Genomic DNA, 27673 nt, shown 5'->3' with positions numbered 1-27673 from the left:
TTGGGGCCGAGCGACAGAGAGAGAGAATTCTTCAGGGTTTTAGGTGCCATTGAGGTAGAAAGGCAAACACTTTAGCGGCAGATCGGCTGATAGCGGGGCAGCGTATGTCAAAGGAAACGCAAGACGTTTGGCGTCCGTCTCTGGGAACTCCTCTATCAGATGCCACGCTAGAGCTCCGGGAGTCAAACGTGTGCTTTCTCCGCTCTGTGATGAATAAAGCCGCATCTGACCAGGCCATTTATGGTCCCGACACACAGTTCTCGAGTATAAAGAACAAAACATTTGAAGGTTTTACATCTGGACGGGCAGAAGTGCTCCACTCCATCGATTATGTTTCCAATTTTACGCCGCGTGTCCAGTTTCATGCCAATGCTGGGCTCTAACCTCACCGCTCGGGCGTTTGGGGGAGGACGGAGGCCAGACGCCTGATGGATCGGAATTGCCTGAAATTGCTTATGAATTAGGGAGCAAGAAACGCTCATGGGTTCCCACGTGCCCTAATGTTGCAGACGGGCGGGAGGAAAAGGAAATATAATTTGGCGCGGGTTCCCGCCGACCGGCTGGAGTGCCCGGACGGGTCAGAGGCACACAACTAAAAGCCCCTAATCTGCATGTGAGCGACGCTTCAGAAGACGAGCGATACGAGCCGTCCGTTTCGGGACAGATGTAGAGATATGCGCTCATGAATAATGTAGGAGTGTTTTCAGGGGATGGTTTCCATTTGTTTACTCAGGACGTTATCGCCAGAGTCCATCCAACCACTGAAAGCCGGCAGGACCGCTCCAGCATTCTTTTCATTACCGAGGTTAAAAAAACAGACAGGGTTCATTTCACGCGCTCTCCGCTTGTGAGGGAATCTCAATGTGGCAGATATAATCTAATATTAAACACATGGCACAAGTTCTGGGAGAGTTGTGCTTTATTCTGAATCAACCCTTCAGAAGGAAGCACACGCATGAAACATGTGTAAACGCACAGTCATGTGAAAAGGAAACAATAAGATAAAAGAGTACACGCTCAACACGTGCGGGATCTGTTCGGTGGGGTCGTAAAAGTGACGCGAGTTGCCCACATGTTTGATCTCTCCGCCGGAGATCAGAACTATCAAAGAGACGCGTTTAGTGTTGAACAAACACACGGCCAGAAGATTCATTCGCGTGGAGGAGAGCTTAATTCCAGGAATGCGCTTCTCTGCACTCTTCGGCGTCAGAACAAAGCTCGGCCCATCACTCAGACCCGTGGTGTAACAAATTTGACCCCGCAGTATTTTCCCCACACGTAGTTCAGCCTGGCACAGAGAACCTAACCTTCCCATGATGCACCTGCGCACGCCTCAGGTATTCTAGCATTAAGACGACAGACGCAGCTCACATGGACGGCAGGCACTGGCGGACCCCCGCCCCCCCACTCACGTCCTGTCGGCGAGTCTTTTCCTGTTAAGAAAACAGCGAAAGGCTGTTTTCACAACATTTAAAGAGCAACTTCTGACAGGAAGCTTTTAATTGAAGTACTTAATAAATCAGCCGCTACAAATAGGAGAAAGGCCTCGGGGAAGGCTTTCGTGAGACTTTTTTTGGGTGGACGTCCCGCATTCCTGAGAGATTACAGCGTCGAGCCGCCCATGATCCTGGACTAAACAACGGCGGTTTTGTAGAGCGAGAAGGTGAAGCGTGTTTGTTGACACAGTTCTTTTGTTTGATCCAGATATGTTGGGAGAAAAGGCGCACATACCTCTCCTGCAGAATGACCTTGTTCTCTTTCTTCCAAGCGTCTTTGAAATCGGTGGAGAATTCGTGCCACACGGAGTAGAAGGTGTTGGGTGAAACCTCTTTCTCGCCGCCCTTGGCCTTCACAGAGAAGAAGCAACACATCTCCAGAAACCTGCAGAAAGATCAACATTCAAACTCTCAGGTTCTCCTCACACATCCTGCACATGAAACTCTGGTGTTCGAGCGCTTACAGTTTGTGCGTGTCGCTCAGTCGTGTCTCTTCGGTCTCCAGCTCTGTTTTTGCTGTAAAAACAAAGATTTCACATCTTCTGAGCATGTGTCCGTGTGCGCGGGTTAATATTGATCATTCATAAATGATTGTGACGGATCGGACGAGAGGTTTACATTCAGTTAATAAGTTCAATAATGTGAACCCTTACGTCTACAAATAATCTCTATATCATCACATAACATATAACATAATATATAATATATATCTAACAAACGCCGCTATAGTTGAGAGAGAAGAGAAGAGAGAGAGAGAGAGGCTTCCTCAGAAGCGTAAAGGTCAGCAGGGGTCATTGCTCAAGGTGCTCTTTGACAAATTGAGGCCGGTAGTGGTTAAGGGTTCAACACCATGAAGGGACCGAATCACCCCTCCACCCCACCGCCTGTCTGTCAAGAGAACTGTGTGTGTGTGACAATCTGTACGTGTTTGAATAATTGTGCATTAAACAGCACACACACACACACACACACACAAAATTCTGTGCGGTTTTATAAACATGTAAATCTGTTGAGTGTGTGTGTGTGTCCGGATAGATCCGAGGTCATGTGACTCAGGGTGAGTAATCTCATTTTAGAGATGGGGGGTCTCATCCCATTAACAAAACCTGCCACACACACACACACACACACTAATGGTAATCAGGCCTGTAATTTTCACCCACGGCAGAAGGAACAGGCCGGAGTTCAGTGGATTCTCAGGAGACGTGGAGGAATTCTTTTCCACCACAGATGTGAAGAATCTGGAGAATTCCCAGTTTAATTGACACCAGTCAACCATTAATAGAACCCCCGTACACACACACACACACACACACAAAGCCGGCTAATAAAGTCAAAGCTGAAGTAGACAGAGATTAGAGAGCTGTGAGGATGATGATAAATATGAAAACGCTCTTCTTCACTCACCATCAGACACAAAACTCTCCATTTTCTCTTTGAAGGGCTGCAGGTGTTCATCTGTACTGCTGGAACAAACCTTCTGAACCTCTGCAGTGCATGCTGGGAAACACACACAAACACTTCTTCTGTGAAGTCTTTCAGTCATGGATTACATCAGGTTATATTTGATATTATTCTGGAAGAGGAGAATATTGTTTTCACATCTAACATCTTTCTCTTGATCTTGGTTGAAATGTGTTTTCCTCACTGCTTGAGATGAATGTCAACGGGTCAGAGAGCAGATTAGTGTAAAATGAGAAGTGAAGAAAACGCCTTTAATATTCTTTCTTGAGGCCGTTGCACATCGAGTCACATCACACACTGCCTACGATATTTCCGTCTGTCATAAACAATTTGGACTGGGTCCGATTTTCTGCGTTTATCGCATCCGTAACAATCATGTTGAGAAGCGTTTTGACAATTCAGAGACACCGTACAAACCAGCGCCAAATACAAAAATATCAAAGTGTATGTGCAAAGACCTTTAGTCTTGTCAGTTTTATACGTCACGTATTGTGTCTGTTGTTTGCCAAATGCTCCTCACAAGCATCTGTTAACACACTAAACATGAATCACATTCCCTGCATCCGTTTCTATGAATACATGACGTCATACTGCACATGAACTTCTTCACTTGATCCTGTGGGGTTTTCCTGACAAACATTCACATGTACACGCTTTAAAACCGCATGGATGTGTCAAAGCTGAACCAAAGGAGGAGGATTAGAGAGAGATGGGAAATGCGAGGTGGTTAACCTCAGAGATTAAAGAGGCCAGAAGTGAAGGAAAGCACAATCTTTCATTCTCAACTCAAACACACGGCAATTACTCCAATTACATGGAAATCAGTCGCTGACATTAGAAAGTCAAGAGCGTTCAATCCTCTTCCTAAAGCCAAACACATAACATCCGCTTACAATCACAACACAGCGGAAATCATTCAACTCTCAGATTTAAGACAAAAAAGCGTAATACATAGATTGAGAAAAAGCTGCTGTAGTCTTAATGTTAACCCGCTCGTAACAAATGGTCTAAACATGTCATTCAAGTGAAATATACGTGTTAACACATGAGCAGCTGATCTGAGAAAATAATCCATTGCTGTTTAATGACCAGAAATGAAAAGCGTCTCATTTGGTTGATCAACACAGATTTAGTTCAGGTTTATCTCATGAACACATTCTGTCACAGATGTGTTATTCAAACAGAATGATTAAAGTCAGTTATAGTTGTATTGTGATTGATTCTACCTCTCAGATCTTTCCGGAGCTTCAGGAGATCTTTGGTGAAGTCCTCAAACTTCATCTGAGAGGCCTGGAACAGGTCATGAGGTTCTGGCAGAGGAAACACACACATCTCCCGGCCGGCGTCCTGAAACACACACTCAGTTATTTCATTGATCATAATAACAATGATGACGGTTTGATGAGTTCAGGTGTTACTAAACACGCAGCAGGATTATTTCACACGCATTCAAAGTTCAGTCTGATTTTAAACATCCGTGTCACGTGTGAATTCAGATTTGGATGAACTTTATTTCAAACATTGGATAATATTTGATCTGTTTGATGAACCTCACCTCATCAAAGTGTCTCAGGTAATACGACACAATATAAGACAGCAAACTTTTACTGTTGTCCTGAAAACACAAAAAGAAACAAGTCGTGAGTAATACAGCACTAAATCAAAACAGTGTTTGTGTGATGTGTGTGAGATACACTTGTGTGTGTGTGTTTGTGAAATATGAGTGTGTGATGTGTGTGAGATACACTTGTGTGTGTGTGTTTGTGAAATATGAGTGTGTGATGTGTGTGAGATACACTTGTGTGTGTGTGTTTGTGAAATATGAGTGTGTGATGTGTGTGAGATACACTTGTGTGTGTGTGTTTGTGAAATATGAGTGTGTGATGTGTGTGAGATACACGTGTGTGTGTGTGTGTTTGTGAAATATGAGTGTGTGATGTGTGTGAGATACACTTGTGTGTGTGTGTTTGTGAAATATGAGTGTGTGATGTGTGTGAGATACACTTGTGTGTGTGTGTTTGTGAAATATGAGTGTGTGATGTGTGTGAGATACACTTGTGTGTGTGTGTTTGTGAAATATGAGTGTGTGATGTGTGTGAGATACACGTGTGTGTGTGTGTGTTTGTGAAATATGAGTGTGTGATGTGTGTGAGATACACTTGTGTGTGTGTGTTTGTGAAATATGAGTGTGTGATGTGTGTGAGATACACTTGTGTGTGTGTGTTTGTGAAATATGAGTGTGTGATGTGTGTGAGATACACGTGTGTGTGTGTGTTTGTGAAATATGAGTGTGTGATGTGTGTGAGATACACTTGTGTGTGTGTGTTTGTGAAATATGAGTGTGTGATGTGTGTGTCTCACGCTGCTCTTGACATCCTTCAGTTTGGGCAGAATGTCCAGTGAGAATCCGTCTGCTTGACCTCTGGTCCGGTTTCCACCGTTCATGAAATTCCCAAAAGCCAAAACTAAACCAAGAAGCTGCTGAACTCCAGATGAACTCTGAAGAGTCTAAAGAGAGACACAAACCTGCCATCAGTGAGTGTGTGTGTGTGTGTGTGTGTGTGTGTGCGCGTGTGTGATCAGGTACCTTGCCGATCCTCTGAAGAATCTGAAGTTTGCGCTGGACAGACGAGATGCACTCAGTGAACGTGGACTGAAAGAGAATACAGAAGACTCGACTGGAGAAGTCTGGGATCTGTGAGAGCTGATGGAGAAACCTGTGAGAAACATCAGACAGTATTCACGTCTCATCACGTCTCATCTGTACAGACGCTCTGACGGTATCGCTGGTGTTTCTTACTGTTCAGGTTTATCCAGAGGTTTGCTTCCCTCTTTATCTTTTGATGATTTGATGTGTTTGTCGATTTTATCCATTTCATCATGTTGCGCTCTCTGAAAACACAACACAAGCGCCAAACATTTACATCATTCACAACACTTCAAACTAATGAAATACATGCTTCATCTGTTTGTGTGTGAACAGTCTGTGGAGATGACATGAATGAATGTGTTCTGGGTTCTTTTTATCATGGTTATGGTCAGGGGTTAAATTGGGATTTCTTATGTGCCGGGGATTTTGAGGGGTGCGTTTATGAAGCTTATAATCATATTAATAGACAAACTGTAAAATATAAGTTGATCAAATGCAGATCAAACTCATTCTGGATGCCAGCAGATTACAAAGCTACATGTGAAAAGAATCAAATCAAGTGTCAAAATCAAATATCTTCATTTATTAACGTGCACAGAATTGTGTGTATGACCTTTGTATTTCCAGCACTTTTCTATCAAAACTTGATACAGCATTCACAATGTTTGAGATGACCCATTAACTTGTGTTGCGTTGCTGCTGCACACCACGAACAAACAGCTTTTAACGCTTGAATTTGATTAAAATGACATCATTTGGATGTCGAGCCTTTCTTCACAAACACCTCATTATGACTTGAAATGTTAAACCGGACGAGAAGCGGCGCTGCGTGTCATGTCTACAACTGGCAAACAGTCAGAAAGGAAACACAAGCGCGCGCAGACACTGAATATATCGCCCTTTGAAGGGGAAACCATACAAAACATCACTCCAAATAAAGAGAAAATGACCTCCTTTAATTGAATGAAAGTTATTAGAAAACCCTGATGGGCCAATTAAAGCAGCGCACAGACACATCATCTCATGAGTTTACTTCTCTACACACAACACAACAACTGTGATCACACAAAAGTGTAATATTATATATTTAAACTGTTCCAACACCACCAGACATCAAATATAAGAATGATGCAGTTTAACTTTAATCTGCCGTGTCTCACTATGGTTAGTGTGAATGAGATCAAAAAATATAATCGTCCGTATGCAAAACGTTTATTAAACACAAAGGACAAAACATGTCTGTTGTTAAAATACGTGAGGGGTAATGACAGAATTAAGATGTTTTTATTTCTTTGATTTAATATCAGCATATCTCTCATCAGCTGAGTTTATGCTACCGACATGAATCAACCTCAGATGTGATGAGAAAAAACACAGAGAGCCTAGCAACCAGCGACAACACCCTAGCAACCACACAGTGAACCAGTCCGGACAGTTTGACGTTGTGTCGGTGAGTTTCAGCTTTAAATTGGAAAAGGTGAAGAGATTCTCGCTCAAACCGAATAAATACCTTCATAAACATCAAACAGCGCAGAAACGCACATCCCAGCGCTTTAAGAGCACCAGGAGACTGATCAAAGGGGCACAAAGGCTTTCTCTTTCACCAGAGAGAGAAACAAACAGTTTGGTTTAGAAGAATGGAGCGAGCGGCGACAGACGTGTACAGTTCAGGCGTGAACATAAACTCTGGAAAAATTCTCGGCACCATGAAGCATCACGAGAAGATCGATCACAGCCGCGAGGCCGCTCTTCACACACTTCAAACGCTGTGATTAGCCGCCCGCCGCCTCCATACGCCTGCGATCTGCATCCCATTTACTGCCAGTTTCAGTGTAAACACTTTCAATGTGAACGCAGGAACCTTTAAACACAAACTCACAGACACATATCAAAAGACAATATACACACACACCCATAAAACATTACAGTAAGAGTCTCTGTGTGTTTTATTTATCAACACGTCTGGATTCCACTATAAGAGAGAGAGAGAGAGATTCACATGCGTTTAAGGTCTGACTGTCACGGCACTAAATTCAAGTTTGGACGCGAATGGAAGAATAAAAATTCACTCACAGGAGTTCTATGAAGCACATGTTTATCATAAAACGCTTTTAAAACGGTCAAACACGACCGCTAGCAGATTTAAAACAAACACGCTCTCAAAATGTCCAGCATCTCTCCTGCAATCTAAATCTATTAACCCAATTCAAACTGCACAGACGATCTATAACATCACGTTAATGTCACATGATGTGTGTGTGTGTGTGTGTAACAGGGGTCTTAGATGAGAGATGCAAGGAGCAGGGACCCCCTTATATTAAATGTGTTAACAGAGATATTTAACAATAACAACCCTTATCCTCAAAGCACACACACACTTTTCTGTCTATTATTTTTATTGTTAATATAGATTGTTTGATTATTTTAAGGGATTTGCAGCATCACGCTTTTTCATTTAACTGTGAGACAGACAATCTACTGGTCCTGAATGTTAGTTTTTCCATCGGTACACGGCGCGTGTTTCATTGCTTTTAAACACGTACGATTGTTTTGTCAGCCCACAATGCAGAAGCGGTGTGGTGTCATTTGCCTTTAACATTAGTGCTTTACAGCTGTAAGTCACTTTGGATAAAAGCGTCTGCTAAATGACTAAATGTAAATGTAATGAACCTTTGCTGCACAGAACTCCTCTCATGCGTCCTCTTAACTCATCGGAAGGGAGACGTAACAATAACTTGCTTCTGATGCCTGAATGCATTCAATGAGTCCACACAAAAATTGGTTATAATATTTCTTTAAACACGCTTTACATTTTTAACAAAAAAGTTGCCTTCGAGTAAACAGTAATTAGCAGACCCCTTGCAGGACCCCCGGTGTAACACCAACCCATCAGCTGATGTCAACACTGTGATACTGAACATCAACCTTCAAGCCTCATATAGATCTGACGACATCAAAACATTTGTATTGAAGATACAGGAAAGAATGACATGAGACCCTATATACTGTAAGATCTCAAACAACATAAAGAAAACACACACGACACTCACGTTCTCATAGAGCGCCTGTAACGTCTCCAGATCCACCACCGTGTTGTCCAGATTCAGGACCGCTGGAGACACAGAAACAGACACATCAGAAACATCACACTTCAGAACAAAACATCACTGCATCATCATCATCATCATCATTCAATAACTGCATATCTTCTGAAATCATGCGACACTTTTATACTTCTGAACTGATGCCGATGTAACTGGCTCTACTCGCACACTCTGCGCGGGTCTCGGACCATCGTCGGTCCGGATGGGAGACGGGCGCTCTAATGAGGAGGCTAAAGACCGCAGTCTCTAGCATCTGTCGCTAGCTGGTCCCCGTTACACAGATGAATAAAGATACTGCAAATGTGTGTATGAAGGGGTGAGAGGTCAAGAGAGAAAGGTGGAAGGGAAAAGTGTGACAGATGCGTCAGATCTCATCATCATGGTTCTTATAGTCCTCTTATCTCAGATCTCCAAACTGTTTAATACCTCTCCCCATGAGCGTGTGAGCGTCAGGACGGATGGATTATTACACCTCTTGAGGGATTGAGAAGTGCTGAGGGTCTGATGACCTCTGACCTCCGGGGTCATGACCGGTCTGTGCCGCACCAAATCACACTTTTAGCAGGATTAAAGGATTAATTCACCCCAACCTAAAACTCGTTCATGAACCATTTAACATTCCAGCGTATCCCATACAATGAGTTTACTTGGCCGGTCCGCCCAGCTACATTTACGGCCACCCAAGTATATGTGGCATCACATTTTTTATCCATCCGTGCTTATGACTGTATCTGTGATGGAATAGATATACAGCGTTCATACGTCTCTTTCCTGACCAGCTTGGTGTGTGGCTGCATGCGCATGCGCATCCTCCTCTAACGTGTTCGCATACACTCTCTCTTCCGATGAGCTCCATGTGTCACTTGCATTTAAAATCAAAGAAGCGTTCGTAATGCAGTAACACATTGTGGAGAAAGGGCACACATCATAAAGTCGCTCTTTAATGTAGATGTAATGTGTTGTGATTTTGTCCGATGATGTTGCGTTTATAAATCAGAATTTTAGCAGCAGTTAAAGTGACCGCTGGTGGCATCCCGTTGTAAAGTACAATATAATGTGACAGATAAGAGAGTAGAAGAAAGTGCAAACGTCACAAATATGCTAATTAGTTGGTGACGTCACCAGCAATCCATATGACTCTCCTGAATACACCTGACGTCATTTCATCACCAATGAGATTCAGTTAATGATGTGCTGATGTGTGTTTGCTTTCAGTTCCACTTCATGACTCTCACACACGACAGCAAAACCACCTTGACCTCTGATGACCCCGAAACACAACACAGAGAACCGCAGGCGTCACGTCACACACAAACACATGACCATGATAACATATCCTCACCGTGCTGAATGTCTTTCATGTCAAGATGTAAACTGGACATGAGAATCCCCACAGCCTGAGAACGCTTGGTGTTGAGCAGCTTCACCACCTGAAACACAAACACACACACACACACACAGACAGATATGCATAAGACGTTCTGAGGGCAGCAAGACTGAAAGCGTCAGACGTCAGAGGAACCAGAACACAATCAAATCACATTGAGCAAACTCTGACAGAAACACAGATAACACTCAGATCTGATCCCTGAACTACAACACAATGTACAAGAATACACAGCAAACACAACAGGAAGTGGTTATAGATTCCTGAAAAGAGACGCAGAAACACAGACGTTCTTCAAGCTGTGAGTAAATGAGAAATGTTTTCTTTAATTAGACCGGAAACTCTGACAAACAAACGAGCTTAAAGAGACCACTGAGCTTTCTTCTGTTCTTCATTTCAGCGTCCGGCTGCGTTATGTCCTCTCACTGCCAAAAACACAACCACACACACACATTTTACACACACGCACGCACTAATAACACACTCTAAAAACGCATGCATGCAAACGCAAACGCACACACACAAACAGACAAACACGCCCTAAACACACACATTAAACACTTATGCAAATGCACAAACACAGACAGACACATATTAAACACACACACTAAACATGCACGCAAAGACACACACACACACACACACACACACACACACACACACACACACACACACACACACACACACACACACACACACACACACACACAGCATCTCCCCTCCCTCTCTCTCTCTCTCTCTCTCTCTCTCTCAGCTTTTAATCAACCTTTAAACCTTTTATTAAGGAAAACATGGAAACAACGCTCATTCCAAAGCCAAAGTATTTCAGTGCAGGTCAACGACGCCATTACAAGGTGAAAGAACTATTTCCTGGCATGACAATTACAGCAAACAAAACATGTTAATAATATATCAAAGGAATATGTTTCCGAGCAGAATGATATCAATCAGAGCACAAGTTCTTCTGTTAAACAGGAGTGAGAGTAATGACCTCCAGACCCTTCAAACATGATGAGACGAGTCATCCGAGGCCTACACATTACCATTTCAATCACTAAACATCTAAAGATCCAGACTCCTCCCCCTTTTTATTAAGAAAAGCTGAGAACCTGCAGTGCGGCGACGCTGTGAAGACGACACAAACAAAGAAGCCACAGACGCCAAACACCTCAAAACATTCCGTCCCAGATGCCCCTCTAAATTCATAAAACCACCAGAAAACAGCGCTGCTGTACACAAGACAATAAAGGACGAGTTATAAATATGCACATATAACACATGAATGTGGTTCACCTCACTTCTGTTCTCAGATCAGATGGCTCTGTGTGCGCGGTTCTGTGTGTTTGTGGTTCTGTGCGCGTCTCCGTGGTTCTGAGTGCGTTTCTGCGAGCACGTGTTTGTGGTTCTGTGTGTGTGCGCGTGTTCGTGGTTCTGTGCGCGTGTTCTTGGTTCTGTGTGCGTTTCTGTGAGCACGTGTTCGTGGTTCTCTGTGCACGTGTTCGTGGTTCTCTGTGCACGTGTTCGTGGTTCTGTGTGCGTTTCTTCGAGCACGTGTTTGTGGTTCTCTGTGCACGTGTTCGTGGTTCTGTGTGCGTTTCTGCGAGCACGTGGCTCTGTGTGCGCGGTTCTGCGTGTTCTTAGTTCTGTGTGTGCGTGTTCTTGGTTCTCCATGGTTTTTGGTGCGAGTCTCCGTGGTTCAGCATGTTCATGATTCTGCGTGCGCGGTTCTGTGTGTTCCTGTTTCTGTGTGCGCGGTTCTGTGTGTTCCTGTTTCTGTGTGCGCGGTTCTGTGTGTTCCTGTTTCTGTGTGCGCGGTTCTGTGTGTTCCTGTTTCTGTGTGCGCGGTTCTGTGTGTTCCTGTTTCTGTGTGCGCGGTTCTGTGTGTTCCTGTTTCTGTGTGTGCGGTTCTGTGTGTTCCTGTTTCTGTGTGCGCGGTTCTGTGTGTTCCTGTTTCTGTGTGCGCGGTTCTGCATGTTCCTGTTTCTGTGTGCGCGGTTCTGCGTGTTCCTGGTTCTGTGTTCCTGTTTCTGTGTGCGCGGTTCTGCGTGTTCCTGTTTCTGTGTGCGCGGTTCTGCATGTTCCTGTTTCTGTGTGCGCGGTTCTGTGTGTTCCTGGTTCTGTGTTCCTGGTTCTGTGTGTTCCTGGTTCTGTGTGCGCTGCTCTGCGTGTTCCTGGTTCTGCGTGTTCCTGTTTCTGTTTGCGCGGTTCTGTGTGTTCCTGTTTCTGTGTGCGCGGTTCTGTGTGTTCCTGTTTCTGTGTGCGCAGTTCTGTGTGTTTCTGTTTCTGTGTGCGCTGCTCTGCGTGTTCCTGGTTCTGCGTGTTCCTGTTTCTGTTTGCGCGGTTCTGTGTGTTCCTGTTTCTGTGTGCGCGGTTCTGTGTGTTCCTGTTTCTGTGTGCGCAGTTCTGTGTGTTTCTGTTTCTGTGTGCGCTGCTCTGCGTGTTCCTGTTTCTGTTTGCGCGGTTCTGTGTGTTCCTGTTTCTGTGTGCGCGGTTCTGTGTGTTCCTGGTTCTGTGTGCGCTGCTCTGCGTGTTCGTGATTCTGCGTGCGCGTGATTCTGTGTGCGCGGTTCTGCGTGTTCCTGGTTCTGTGTGCGCGGTTCTGTGTGTTCCTGGTTCTGTGTGCGCTGCTCTGCGTGTTCGTGATTCTGCGTGCGCGTGATTCTGTGTGCGCGGTTCTGCGTGTTCCTGGTTCTGTGTGCGCGGTTCTGCGTGTTCCTGTTTCTGTGTGCGCGGTTCTGCATGTTCCTGTTTCTGTGTGCGCGGTTCTGTGTGTTCCTGGTTCTGTGTTCCTGGTTCTGTGTGTTCCTGGTTCTGTGTGCGCTGCTCTGCGTGTTCCTGGTTCTGCGTGTTCCTGTTTCTGTTTGCGCGGTTCTGTGTGTTCCTGTTTCTGTGTGCGCGGTTCTGTGTGTTCCTGGTTCTGTGTGCGCTGCTCTGCGTGTTCGTGATTCTGCGTGCGCGTGATTCTGTGTGCGCGGTTCTGCGTGTTCCTGGTTCTGTGTGCGCGGTTCTGCGTGTTCCTTGTTCTGTGTGCGCGGTTCTGCGTGTTCCTGTTTCTGTGTGCGCAGTTCTGTGTGTTCCTGGTTCTGTGTGCGCTACTCTGCGTGTTCCTGGTTCTGCGTGTTCCTGGTTCTGTGTGTTCCTGTTTCTGTGTGCGCTACTCTGCGTGTTCCTGGTTCTGCGTGTTCCTGGTTCTGTGTGTTCCTGGTTCTGTGTGCGCTACTCTGCGTGTTCCTGGTTCTGCGTGTTCCTGGTTCTGTGTGTGCGGTTCTGCGTGTTCCTGGTTCTGTGTGTGCGGTTCTGCATGTTCCTTGTTCTGTGTGCGCGGTTCTGCGTGTTCCTGTTTCTGTGTGTTCCTGGTTCTGTGTGCGCTACTCTGCGTGTTCCTGGTTCTGCGTGTTCCTGGTTCTGTGTGTGCGGTTCTGCGTGTTCCTTGTTCTGTGTGCGCGGTTCTGCGTGTTCCTGTTTCTGTGTGCGCGGTTCTGTGTGTTCCTGGTTCTGTGTGCGCTGCTCTGCGTGTTCCTGTTTCTGTGTGCGCGGTTCTGTGTGTGCGGTTCTGCGTGTTCCTGGTTCTGTGTGCGCGGTTCTGTGTGTTCCTGGTTCTGTGTGCGCTACTCTGCGTGTTCCTGGTTCTGCGTGTTCCTGGTTCTGTGTGTGCGGTTCTGCGTGTTCCTGGTTCTGTGTGTGCGGTTCTGCGTGTTCCTTGTTCTGTGTGCGCGGTTCTGCGTGTTCCTGTTTCTGTGTTCACGGCTCTGTGTGTTCCTGGTTCTGTGTGCGCTACTCTGCGTGTTCCTGGTTCTGCGTGTTCCTGTTTCTGTGTGCGCGGTTCTGCGTGTTCCTTGTTCTGTGTGCGCGGTTCTGCGTGTTCCTGTTTCTGTGTGCGCGGTTCTGTGTGTTCCTGGTTCTGTGTGCGCTGCTCTGCGTGTTCCTGTTTCTGCGTGTTCCTGTTTCTGTGTGCGCGGTTCTGCGTGTTCCTGTTTCTGTGTGCGCGGCTCTGTGTGTTCCTGGTTCTGTGTGCGCTACTCTGCGTGTTCCTGGTTCTGCGTGTTCCTGGTTCTGTGTGTGCGGTTCTGCGTGTTCCTTGTTCTGTGTGCGCGGTTCTGCGTGTTCCTGTTTCTGTGTGCGCGGTTCTGTGTGTTCCTGGTTCTGTGTGCGCTGCTCTGCGTGTTCCTGGTTCTGCGTGTTAGTGATTCTGTGTGCACGTGTTTGTGGTTCTGTGCGGTTGCTCTGCTCACCTGTTTGGTCTTTGACCTGCTGATGGTGTCTGACAGAGGTTTCTTCTTTTCTTTTACTGCTGTTTTGGAGAACAGATTGACAAATTCCTCAAAATCCACAGATGGCTCATCGATCTTCTCCCAAACAAGAGAACTCAATTCCCTGCAGAGAATAAAACACCATTAGAGGAGACGTGAGGTTTTGCCGGGGAACAATATCTCTCATCTGATGTACATCTAACTACAGAAGCTAGTTTCGGATTTCTTGAAAGAATTATGATTGGACTTGATTAACTGATTCTAGAGCTGCAATCAGAAACAGAAGAAGTGACTGCAGTACTTTTTGGTGTGCAGCTGTATGCGGGTCCAGTAGAGCGGTTTCATGGGTCTTGGAGGTTCTACAACACCTTTGCGAGGCGGTTTTTCCTGCGCCGCTCCCAGTGCAAACAGCCCCAGCGGTAGAGGAGGTGGCAAACATCCCAAACCAAACGGACCACAAGCCCCCGGGGCCAGAGACGGCGGAGGAGGAGGAGGGGGAGGAGGTGCTGGTCCAGCAGCAGAGAGAGAGGGAGGTACGGACATACCGGGAAGAGGAGGTGGAGGAGGAGGTAATGAAGTGCCTGGGAGTGGAGGAGGTGGAGGAGGTGCACTCATTCCTGGAAGAGGTGGATATGAAGTGCCTGGGAGTGGAGGAGGTGGAGGAGGTGCAATCATTCCTGGAAGAGGTGGAGGAGCAGTTAATGATGAGAAAGGAGGTGGTGGATATGAAGTGCCTGGGAGAGGTGGAGGAGTCATTGCTGGGAGAGGAGGAGGTGGTGGTGGTGGAGGAGGAGGAGCAGTCATTGCAGGGAGAGGAGGAGGTGGTGGAGGAGGTGGCAGTAACGTGCCCTTTTGCTGCTGGCATACACACACAAACGTCTGAGCTGACTGTGACTCCAGTGAGTCCGCTTGACTCCGGCCGGCCTCCTCCAAAGGCACTTTAAACCCGAAGCTCTCCTCCACAGGAGATGTCTGCACTGATTTCACCTCCAGCGCCAGGAGCGCCAGGTTTTCAGTCTGTAGATCCACATGGCAGACGTCTGGAAGGAGAACTCCCTCACCGCCGCACTCCTGATCCTGTGTGATGACCTCCCGCTCCGGCGGCTGCTGTCTCTCCAGCTCAGCGATTTTACAGCGCAGATCTTCAATCGTCTGCTCCAACTGTTCGATCACACACACATGCTCCTGCTTCAGATGCACCGTCTTCAGCACAGACTCCTCCTGCACACACACAGACTTTTATCTTTTAAAAGACCTTATACATCATTACATTTACATGAATAAAATGTTAGAGAGATAAATCGGGTTTTCTTCGACTGAATGTCAAACAAACAGCCAGACAACACAACACAGAGTCAGTAGAGGGACAGCCTATAGGACCTCAGAGAGAGCACACACATTTCTATATGATATATGCATGTATATGTGAAAGAAGCATATCGCTGCTGTCCTTCTGAAACCTCGTATCTACATATTCCGTGCTTTATATATTTGGCCATATCAATGGGTTTCGAAAACATCCAACCAATAAAAAAATCTTGTCCAGGGTATATACAGAGATCACGGAGATACATTGAATACATTTTAAGGTCTTAAAAAGACCTTATCGCCACTTTAAGTTTTAATGGTACATTGGCGACACTTTAACTTACATTTACTATAAACTGAAGGTAAGAGAGCACAAGTAAAAAGTCTCAGTTTGTGATCACTCCTTATTAATGAACCATGATTCAGAAGGGTGGGAATAAAGCACAAGAGAATTCATTGAGTGACTAACCCAATGCAAGGTTTAGAAGAGAGAGAAATGAGGCTATGCTAATCTCCTTCAGACACACAGAGCCGTGCACCTCACGGTTACTCCCAGAGACGGCCCTCGGCCACGGTTACAACTCTTCATCCTCCAAACATTTGCACTAAAACTTGCATTTCTCCATTAGTCAATGATGTTGTTTAACAACCGGCTGTAAATGGACCTCCACTATTGACCTACGCAATGATGAAATATAGGAAAACTAAAGCTTATGACCTCTTTAGACACATATCTAAAGATGATACCAAATTTAATACCTTTTTAAGGGCCTTCGTTTTCTTTAAATATTTATTCATCACTTTTAATAGCCCGCAGACACCCTTTTGCCACCTTTGACAACGCAATATTTAATCCTTTAAGAAGGTCCATTTTTCCATTTCCCATAAAACAGTGAACTCAGACATATGAGGTTTTTGAAAGGATTGCTTTGATTTGTCACTTAACGTGTGTGTAAAAGGTCAGAGCTATTTCTACTGACCACAAGAGACTCTTTTTAACACTTTCTCCAATCACACAAGAAACCAAGATGATGATGCAGAAAAGGTCATTTGATGTTTCAGTGCAGTCAAAGGTCTCTGCGCTCTGTAATCTTCTAGAGTTGTGCTGCCCTCTGCTGGACACACTGAATACTACACCGATGCTTATTTACACCTCATGACCTCATGTCACACACATCATTCAAGAATTATTCAAACAGTGTGCAGCAGAGGAACATGGCAAACATATGATGTACAGACATCTGAAGCAATGATGTTTGTCACATTAATCCTGATTTCAACCTCTGGCAAAAATGATGGAATCAACACACATAGATGATGTTTATCGAGGTCTTTTGTTTAATGAAGCCAGAATGTTAAGCTATTTAACAAAATCCTTTTTGTGTCATATCTGTGATTTTTCGGTTTGCTATAAAGTAAAAAACCTTGATGAACATCATCATAATTGTTGCCAAAGGTTGTATAATAATCAAGAGACACAGACACAGTGCTGAAAAAACATTTAAAATGAGAAAACATCATAAGATGAATCTGTTATCTGAAACACATTCTTTTGATTGATGATGTTGTAAGTGTTGAGAGGCAGATCGGTGTGTTAACACCACAAACATCACAGACGTGACCCCAGAGAACACACATACTTGTGAAACATGTCAAGAATGGATGCGGTGTTAGTGACCCTGAATAAAAGCATCTGCTAAATCCATAAATGTAAAGTAAGTTTTATTTATTCATACACAAAAAAATTAAATTATAACAATCACACTTGACCCTGCCTGTGAAACACAGATGAAGTCATTTTTTGTGATTCACTGTTTTCTGCCTAAAATCATCCTACACGATGTGAAGAGCATTCTTTAAAATGAAGACCTTGATGTCTTTGATTGTGATTTCAATCTATGACATGGATATTAAAGTAATGGTTGACTTCACAGACATGTGTGATGTTTCTTATGTTAAGTGTGATTGATCGATGAGAAGATCTGAGATCAGGAGAGACGCACCTGAATCTGCCGGATTTCTTCATCCTTTAGTTTCGTCAAGTCTGAGATGACGACCTGAAGCTCTGAAACACACACACACACACTAAATAATCTGCTTGATCTTCACTGGTCTGATAAAACTAAACAAGTCATCTACATTCTGAAAGCTTGATCTGATCCGAGTGAAAAACAGCAAAAGTAAACAAGAACTATGAAATAACATGTGAATTATGACCAGAGACTGTTACATCCAAACAGTTATATCTCCAGAGGTGTGTGTGGATGACAGATGTCATCGTCAATGATTTGACAGGATTGTAGAAACACCACAAACACACCACAGACACACCACACACACGCACACCACACACACACACCACACGCACAACCACCACACGCACACCACACACACACCCACCCACCACAGACACACCCACCACAGACACACCACACACACCACACACACACCACACGCACACACACCACACGCACACCCACCCACCACACACACACCCACCACACACACGCACCACACACACACCACATGCACAACCACCACACGCACACACACACACCACACGCACACCCACACACCACACACACACACCACACGCACACCCACACACCACATGCACAACCACCACACGCACACACACCCATCACACGCACACACACCCATCACACGCACACACACCCACCACAAGAGTCATTCCACTATCCAATCACTGATGTTGTTTATTGAGTGCATGATGAAGACATGATGATGTAATCATAGAGAGAGAGATGAGAGATTGATATATCACACAGATGACACACGAGTGGTGATTTGAGTTACTCACCCTCTTCTTCCTCTACTGTCAATGCACCGAAAGCAAAGAAAACAATCCAGTTTAGACACTCAGAGCCCTGAACAACACAAACTCACACAGATGCTGTGCTGAATGTCAAAGACTCTCTCTCTCTCTCTCTCTCTTTCTCTTTCAGGGTGTATAAATCTAAACGCTGACAAAGAGCAATAGCAGTAAGCTTTGGGTACTTTCTAGAAACAGCATTTAAAGTTCAGTCTGCACTCTTTCTTTATGATGTTTGTGGTGACGGAACTAAATGACTTTGATTACACTCATTAAAGATCTCTCTGTGTCCGTGTGTCCATGGCCTTGTTCTGTAAACCTAAACCTGAATACACACAAACTCATGTCACCTAATTGGTCCCCATGGACAAAAAAGCATTTCAATCGTACAGAACAATATAAAAAAAGCATTTCCTATGATCTTTAGGTTAAGCACAGGGGTCTTCGACTTCTTTTCTTTGAGGGCAAAATTCCAAAAGTATAAATAGGATACAGGCCAGTTTTTGACCATATCCTCATTTCTTCTGTTATTTTGTATTTCTGTTGTTGATGGAATTTCTTTTTGCATTTAAGGGCACAAGACGTGTTTTGGAACGTGACCGATCGCGTGTGCAAACCAACTGCCTGTGACTGTGGATTGTCGATTATAACGTTTCTTGGACAGACCCATCAAATCGCTTCATAAGACGTCTATCGTTATGTGCGGCAGGAATTACTTTCCTAATGAATGTAGAAGCGTTTTGGACTTTCAGAGATGTGGCGTCTCAGGACGTGCTTTTCTTCAAGCACACTTAAAGTCCCTCCTCTTATGTGAAATGTTAAGGCGGGCCGGGTCAAGATGATTGGTGTGCCGCATTCAGTTTGTATGGTATAAAAATGATTACGCCCCTACGGAGATAATAACCCCAGACGTGTGTGTGTGTGTGTGTGTGTACAGTACCATCCTCAGTGTATTTGACTTCAGGTTGGTCTGTCAGTCCCGGTCTGGCCAGGGGCCACAGGTTTGACAGATGTCCAGGTAAACGTCCCTCCAAACGCTCCAGAGACTGAGGCGGCTGACTCACTGTTGCCCATGTGTATAACTGATCATGCTAAACACACAAACAACAACAACACACACATTAGAGAAGAGAGATCAACAGGAGGGACAAAACAAATATAAACTCAGCTCATGAGTGTTAATACAACGCTTACTTTTAACAGTCACACCAGAAACTTTTGTTTGTGTTAATGCAGCTTTGATATATTTAGGGCCTGATCAGACAGAACACGTCTTTTGCTGTGAGATGCGACTCTTGAACTGTTTTCAGTTGGCAGGGAGTGTTTTGCACACGTCGGGCGTCTCGCAGCACATTCTGCTGCACCTCATGTTTAAGTTTTTGAAAAAACTCAACTCTGAGCAGAAAAGCAATTGACGTCATGTGCACTTTTTTCCCATTGGCCAATCGAATGAGTGGAGAGGCGGGGCTTTCCTTAAGTTGAGACCACTCGCGGTAGAATCCTCGACTGACAGGACAGGTGGTTACCTAGCAACGTAATAAACCCTCCGTGCTGCTCTTTTCAAAGAGTCAACAAAAGAGCAGCGCTGCACGTTCTGTCTGATCGCACCCTTACACTTCAATACTTGTGTACAATGTCATAACTATAATATCTGATGCATACAATGAAAAATACTTTAAAAAATGCAAAAATAACAGTTGCGAGATGATTTTCTGTATAGGAATATAAAAAAATTAGGAGTACTCTTAACTTCACACGCAAATCAAACCTCAAACTCACATTCTTCACATGCTCATGTGCGGGACAGACTGAAGTTTAAAGGAGAGAGAGAGAGATCAGATGTGTTCTTAACATGTGACCTGATGATCATCACTCAAAACAAACATCATTCAAACACACCCAACATCACAAGCTCTTAAAAAACACATTCTGTCATCAGTTATTCTCCTGTGTTTTCATCCATTAGATGTACAGATGCTGAAACATCAAGAATAAAACATCTGCTCATAATGTGTGTAAAAAAATGTATATAAACATTATATGAATGTATTTATAAGGGTTGGGTACCAGACTCTGTACTTTTAAGGGCACCGTCCAAATTAAAGAGTATCAATTCACATTAAATCAATCGGCAAATTTGGGTACCTGAGAACACATCAGGTGATGCACAAGAGCAAAAACGTTAGAGAGAGACCGAGATCATTTTACTTCAAAGCAAAAATAAACAGCTAATAAAGAAGGCTGTCCTAACCAACATACAAAATGAATATATACACTTGACTGTACATATGGTTATCATACTTATATTATTTATTTCACTTGTTTGGTACCGTATAGTTACCAGTAGCAGCTAAAAGGTGAACGGTACCCAACCCTAGTATTGATACAACAGCTCCATAAACACCATCAAACATGTTCAGTTATGACTTGTGTGACTTACTGGATGATTTTGAATCACATAAACAACTCAATTCTTCAGCATTATGTTGTTGTGAACGGGTTCTTTAAGAAGTGTGAATGATCCTCTAGCATCACAATCCTGTTTGTCAGCAGATGGCAGCCTGAACCTGTAAGTGTGTGTGTGTGTGTGTGTACACTTTCACGCTGTGTGTGTGTGTGTGTGTGTGTGCACAGCTTCTTGCGAATGAAACTATGACATAAGAGCTATTAATAGAGTTCCAAAAAGCGGCAATCACAAAAGTCAGATCACATGACACCAGCATCAGCCAATAAGAGAAGACATGAAGGAAAGAGTTTGATTGAGAGAAGCCTGTAGACTGATTCCTAATTCACATCACACACACATCAACACATATTCCTGCCTTCAGCTTTATTCTAAACCTTCACAAACAAATGAATTCAACTCCAGCCATGACTTCAGACCAAAAGAAGGGTTTCAGATGTGCTCTATAATAACTACAGTATGTCGAGCATGCGAGTGATGACATCACTGTGACGTCTGCAGCAGTGAAACAAACTGATGCATGTTTCCTTCATGATTTGACACTGAAGTGCAGAGATGAAACTCACGTCAAACTTTGGTGCGAGGTGTCCGCTGCCGCTGCACGGCTCCCTGAAACAATCACTGAAGGGAAGTAATAAACCCATCGCCAGAATCCTGGAGCAGATCTTCTCAGCCTCCTCGGGTTCTCTGGAATCCTGCTGCTGGAAAAACCTCTCCAACAGCGTCCGGCCTGAGACACACACACATGAACACAAATAAATATATTTTGACAGGAAACAGTTCTGGGCCGCTTTTGACCACCGTTGTAATTTTCTGTCTGGTTATGAACATTCTTCCAAATATCTTCCTCTGTGTTCATCAGAACAAACACATTTATACAGATGTGGAACAACTCGAAGGAGAGGAAATGAAGACAGAATTTTCATTTTTGGGTGAAGTATCCCTTTAAACATCTCTTCATGTCTCAATGATGACGTCCTGACTCTTGTTCACATGACAAAAACACATGTGACTTAAAGAAACAAGAGTCATTTACTGTGATGTCACACACGCAGGAAGGTGTTCACAGCGTTTGGAGAGATCTGACACGGCACATTAATCTCATGTCGAGTGTGTTTGTAATATCAGAAAGGAGAATCTGTTCATGTAGTCTGAGGTGAATGTGATGTGGTATAAATAATAAATGTGAAGTCACATGATGATGCTCTCAGATTTTCTATCGATCCGTCAGTGATGCGGAGTCTCGGAGGATTGATCCGATTGGCTGAGAGAGCGACTGACGTGACTAATGGAGCTCAGTCCTCAGATGTCATCTGCTCTAGACAGACACAAAGTGTTTTTGCTTTGCTTTTTGGTAAGTCTGCATTTGTATTTCTCTTTTTTTACTTTCGAGCGGATCTTCTGACCTGATCCAGTAGAAACGATCAGAACATAAAGAGCTCAGAACCCATTAGAATATGAATCAGACGAATGAGTCGACTGGCTGATTTATTCATCTAAACAACACAAACCACAGCGGTCTATCAATACAATGAGCTCAAACATACCAGCAGACACTATAAACACAGAGAGAGAGAGAGAGAGAGAGAGAGAGAGAGAGAGAGTCACTTCTCGCTCTCTCTCTGTCTTTCGTTCTCTTTCACCAAATACAGAAACAACAAGCCCAAATATTTTGCTAAGACAAATTAAGTTTCTAAACACTTTTCAAATACAGCACATCACACGACTCACCTGTAAACACCTCCTGAAAGCTGCAGGTGGAGGACTGAGGTGCTGTGACACCACCCGTCCCGAGCGTCCCCTCCGAGCCACCGTACTCCAGGTAATCAGCCGACCCCGCCGTTTTAGGAGGCAGGGCACGAAGCTCTTCTGTCCAGTCTGCCGATCGGCTGATGGGTCCGGTGATGCTGTACGAGCGCTGACGCTTCACCCGTCTCCTCTCCACCCTGGCAACCGTCGCCGAGGAGTCGCGGCCTCTCCGTGTGAAGAGCGGGCTGTGAGATGGAGAGGGCGCGGGCGAGCAGGAAGGCGAGCTGAGCTGACGAGTGGTGGTTTTGATGTAGGACGTGCTGATGGGGGGGTACGGTTTGACGGAATTGCCAGCATTGGTGGCGCAGGACTTCAGCAGACGTGTGGCCAGCGGACTCTCCGGCTGCGTCCACTGCGAGAACGTCACGCTGCTCTTGCGTCTCGGGGTGATGGGAATGTCGTCCTCGGTCTCGGGCGCTTCCATGGTGAGCTCCACCGCGCTGAGACACTCCATAGAGCCCCCCGACTCAAGAGCGTCACCGGCCGATACTGTTTCGGTGCTTGGAGCGTCTCGGGGCCAATGGTCCATGTGTTCGCCATCATCTTGCTCTTCCACAGCCTCCACCGCACTTTCAAATGAAGCCGTGAGGTCCGGGAAACTGGTGGTGCTGGTCGTCTTGGTAACAGGGCTCGTGGCCACGGGCAGAGGGGCAGGGGGATCGCTTGCAGCCTCCGGCTCTTTTGTCACGGTTGCCTGGGCGATTGAGGAACAAAGAGCCTCTTCGGAGGAGAGAGCGTTGTTGGGGTCTAAAGCAGGGTGATGAGGGGGGTGTGGGCCGTTCTGCTGTTTAGGGACCAACTCCAGCACGGTGAAGGTCTCCGAGTCGGGGGTGGGAGTGCTTTTGACATCACCGCAGACGACTTGTTTACAATCCTTCTCCCACGGTATGTCGACGGCGCTGGTCAGAATCACACCTTGCTTGAGCCGGATGGCCTGCTGAATGTCGGCCAGCAAATCCTCTTGTTCAGCAGCGGAGTGAAAACTGTACATGTCCATATCCGAGCCAGAGCTCACCACCTTCTTTTCCTCTTCCTCCGGGCCGTCCAGCGTGGTCTGCCTGCTGTCGGCCACCAATAGAGGCCTCTCGCCGTCGGCATCCGACTGGCCCAGCTCATCTCCGGACAGATCCGGCGTTTTGTTGCATAGAGATGGAACGCTGTCCAGTTCATCGTGCTGGGAGTCTAACGCTTCCTCTTTAGATCCGCCGAGAAAGCCCTTGGCCTTCCCCTGATTCTTACGCTTCCGTATGTGAGGAAACACAGATTTGGAGTCTTTGTTTTTCTTTTTGCTTCCCTCTCCGTGTTTGCCGTGGGATTTCTTCCCGTGGTGTTTCTTTGTGCCATTATTCTCTCGGAGAGCTCCGCAGTCTTCGGCAGCACCTCCCGCATCCCCCCCGGAGGTGCGCTTGAGCTTTCCGTCTTGATTTCCCATGATGAGGAGCTCGTTCACGGCATGGCCGCTCCCGAGCCTGCGTGCACGTCTGCGTGAGCGCCCGGTTGCCCCCGACGACGCGTTCTCGCCGTCAGATGACGAGGAGAGGCAGGGAATGGAAGAACAAGCGGTGACGAAAGAGACATAGAGCAGGTCGCTGTCAGCCTCGCTGCATCCCTCCCGCTTATTCTCCTCCGCTCTGCGGAACGAGCCGGGAAGGGAGGGGGAGCGGCCCCAGGGGACGTCTGAGCTCGGCTCGTGCTGCGGGTGGGGGAGGCGGTACTGCTGCCGTCTGCCCAGACTGAACGCCTCCAGCAGTCTCTGTCTGATGCCTGGAACCTCCAGTATCTGCACGGGCTGCATCATCAAACGCAAGAAAACACACGCAACAGCTGTGGAGATGAGAAGAGGAACACAAGAGTTACTGTCGCACACTACTGATAAAACGGGACTGACAGACATCAAGAGAGATACATTGACAATGACAAAATACTTACCAGGAAAAGTGAATAATATTTACATTACTAACATGTATAACAATATATAACACATATAATACAAATATGTTATATTTTGACATACATAATAAATGATATAAAATGTCATTATTGATATTTCTAATATTTATAAAACATTGGTCCATTGGTTTTGTGTTCATACAATAGAAGTCAATAGGGACCAACGGTTTACTAAATATCTTCTTTTGTGTTTTGCAGAAGTAAGAAAATAAAACGAGTTTAAATGCCAACAGGGCGAGTAAATGACAACAACATTTCCTTTTGAAGGTGAACGAGTCATTTAAAGACATTCTGTACAACAAGCGGTTTAGCATTAAGAGTTTGTTTATTAAAATAAGACAAAACAGACTCTCTGTAAGTGTTTTGGAAGTAAAAATATGATAAGTTCTCAAATACATGACCAAAGTGTCGTCTCAAATACTGCTTTACAAAGATCCTTTATTTACTCGGACTATCACACAAACAAGGCTACGCTTTACAGTAAAGTACAGTATTTTTAGCTTTTGTTAATATATATTCAAACTTAAAACTAACAATAAATCTACAGTGTGTGTTAATTCATTGAACAACATGTTCATTTTAGCATAATTACTTTTCTTGTTGTTAAAATAAGTCCACACACAATGGAGTAACATAAACAATTGTATAAATATTAACACTATATTATTCAACTTCATTGTATCTCTGTTAGATCATCATGTTAGATCAGAGGTTTCCCCAGACAATCTTTGAGAAACTAAAGACAGCATCAGTTATAAAACTCTATAATGAAGGTTTTCACACTTTTTGTCTGACAGTTTAAATGCTTCTTTATACAAAAAATGTAAATGTATTTTAGAAAAAGGTTAAGCATGTTTGGGGTCGTTGGCATGGTTACACGGATTTAACAAACACAACTGTACTGTAAAGTGTTCACAAACATAAAAACACATGAAACATTACAGTATCTGATCACGTGCAGGTTTAATATAACTGACAGTCATCCTCATCCAAAATGAACACAAAGCAGAAGACACTCATTACAAATCTTATTCAATTAACATGATTTAAACTTCTGACTAATAAAGTCATTTTATTACTGTGAATGTGACTGAATCACGTGACACATTATGACACATCAGAAGACACGTTTGCGCTCGGCAGCTGACGTCATTACAAACTAAAAACATTATCGATAAAAACATTAGATTATCTGTGACGTGTTTTAAAGTGGATTTGTCTTCTTTTGAGCCGAACATAAAAACACATTACGGCTCGGATAGTTGAATGAAGTGGATGAAGAAGAAAGTGTGAATATGACTGATTTAACTGAAGCATCATCTTTAATTAATAATGTGATGAATGTGTAATAATCACCTCAGTGTGAGGAACTCTTGACAATAACAACACTACTTAATAAACAGCGTGTGTGTGCTTGTGTTATACTCACTTATGAATCACAGCAACACATGTGCGTCTCAATCCGTCAAAACCGTGTACGTGTGTATTTGTGTTTGTGTGACAGTGTGTGTGTGTGTGATGTTTTTTTCCCGCCGGCAGATTTTAATGTGACACGTGTGAAACACCTGAGCCGCTGATTTGTTGTCCGATCGTGACGCCTGCTGGTCATTCACAGTCACTACACCACAACAGAGACAGATGACGCACCGAACGCTGAACAGTACGTCAACGTCGCCGCCATATTGGTGAGGGCAACGCATTGAAGTACCTGCATTAAAAGCACAATGACGTTTACATTTCTCATCAGGTTTTAATGGTTATGTGGAGTACAATATCGATATTCAGGCGTGGAAAGTTATTCAATGTCGTAAGAACTTGCGACAAAACACAACAAAAGCAAACACATCCACTTGAAATGCGTGAAAAATAAACGCTTTGATACGTTTGGAGCTTTGTATTTCAAGAGCACTTCTTCTGTTAAGGACCCGAGGAGACGTCTCTGATGTTATCTAATTAAAGTACACAAATCTAGTTTAGTATTTAAAAAACAAACCTTCATCGTGATCACTTGTTTTTATCATCATTTTCAGGACCTGAACACATTCAGATTGACACTGTTAAGATGATGCTGCATCAAAAGAATCAAACTGACTGTTGAAGTATCTGGATTAGTGATGAATAAACTGTAACAATAACATATAGACAGAAACAAATGTTTAGTATAATACAATTTACGTTGCTTTGGATAAAACATTCTGCCAAAATGTGTAAATGTAATAATAAAATCTAATAGTTTGAAATGACTTAAAAATGTAATTAGATTCAGTTAAAGGCCACGACTCATAATGTTATAGCCTACAGTTTACATAAAACTACAGTAAAAAACTCTGTAGGAGATCTGTACTTTATTACTCCAAGTACTACAGAAATAAAATAAAGCAGAACAATCCGTCTGAATGAAGAAACAGTAAAGCAGAATATTTCATGTTTTCTCTCTGTGTGTGTGTTTTATTTAACAGACTAAAATATAAAACCTCTTCTTGAATACAAGCTGAAGAACAGAGATTGACTTGATATTTTTCTTTATTGACAGACTGAAGGTTTTGTTCTAACCACGAGAGGGAAGTGTGTGTTCACAAAACTCCAACAGCAGTAAAACATTCAGATCTAAAGACACAAAGAGCCACAACCTTTTATAAACACATATACAACCAACAATCAACATTACACAATACAAGTTACAAAATACCTGACAGGCTTTCTTTTACAGGAAATTTGACAAATATTTCCATGTCCAAAAACATACAAAAAAGTGAGGAGTCAGTAGATGCGTTTAACTGCATCCCTTACAAAAATAAGTACACTTCATAGATGAACTGATAGTTTACTACTTCAATATTTCTAGGACTTTCCTTTAGTTAGTGTCAGTACACTTTGACGTTTTCTTTGAGTGAACTTGAAGGGATACCTCTCGCATCATTTGCTGTATGAATGTCTTTGTTCTGATGAACACACGGG

At 44.2% G+C, this 27673-nt stretch overlaps 1 protein-coding gene across 1 annotated transcript in view; it reads right to left on the bottom strand.

Moving 5' to 3' along the window:
- The window catches only part of fmn2b (formin 2b), a 30404-nt gene extending 4137 nt beyond the window's left edge, over window positions 1-26267 (bottom strand). The window contains exons 1-17 of the mRNA XM_079476473.1: window positions 26145-26267; window positions 22688-24589; window positions 21523-21686; window positions 19433-19583; window positions 17663-17724; window positions 14653-15572; window positions 14334-14475; window positions 10057-10144; window positions 8661-8722; window positions 5761-5852; window positions 5548-5677; window positions 5322-5468; window positions 4516-4575; window positions 4187-4307; window positions 2904-2996; window positions 1961-2012; window positions 1732-1881 (exon numbers count right to left, since the gene is read on the bottom strand). Of these exons, the coding sequence (XP_079332599.1) occupies window positions 1732-1881; window positions 1961-2012; window positions 2904-2996; window positions 4187-4307; window positions 4516-4575; window positions 5322-5468; window positions 5548-5677; window positions 5761-5852; window positions 8661-8722; window positions 10057-10144; window positions 14334-14475; window positions 14653-15572; window positions 17663-17724; window positions 19433-19583; window positions 21523-21686; window positions 22688-24563 (4310 nt within the window). The 5' untranslated portion in view covers window positions 24564-24589; window positions 26145-26267. The remainder of the gene's footprint in view (window positions 1-1731; window positions 1882-1960; window positions 2013-2903; window positions 2997-4186; window positions 4308-4515; window positions 4576-5321; window positions 5469-5547; window positions 5678-5760; window positions 5853-8660; window positions 8723-10056; window positions 10145-14333; window positions 14476-14652; window positions 15573-17662; window positions 17725-19432; window positions 19584-21522; window positions 21687-22687; window positions 24590-26144) is intronic.
- Window positions 26268-27673: the final 1406 nt, after the last annotated feature.

Source organism: Barbatula barbatula (genome assembly GCF_947034865.1).
Source record: "Barbatula barbatula genome assembly, chromosome: 16".
In the NCBI taxonomy this organism is placed as follows: domain Eukaryota; kingdom Metazoa; phylum Chordata; class Actinopteri; order Cypriniformes; family Nemacheilidae; genus Barbatula; species Barbatula barbatula.
This window is presented reverse-complemented; position numbering and strand designations above follow the sequence as displayed.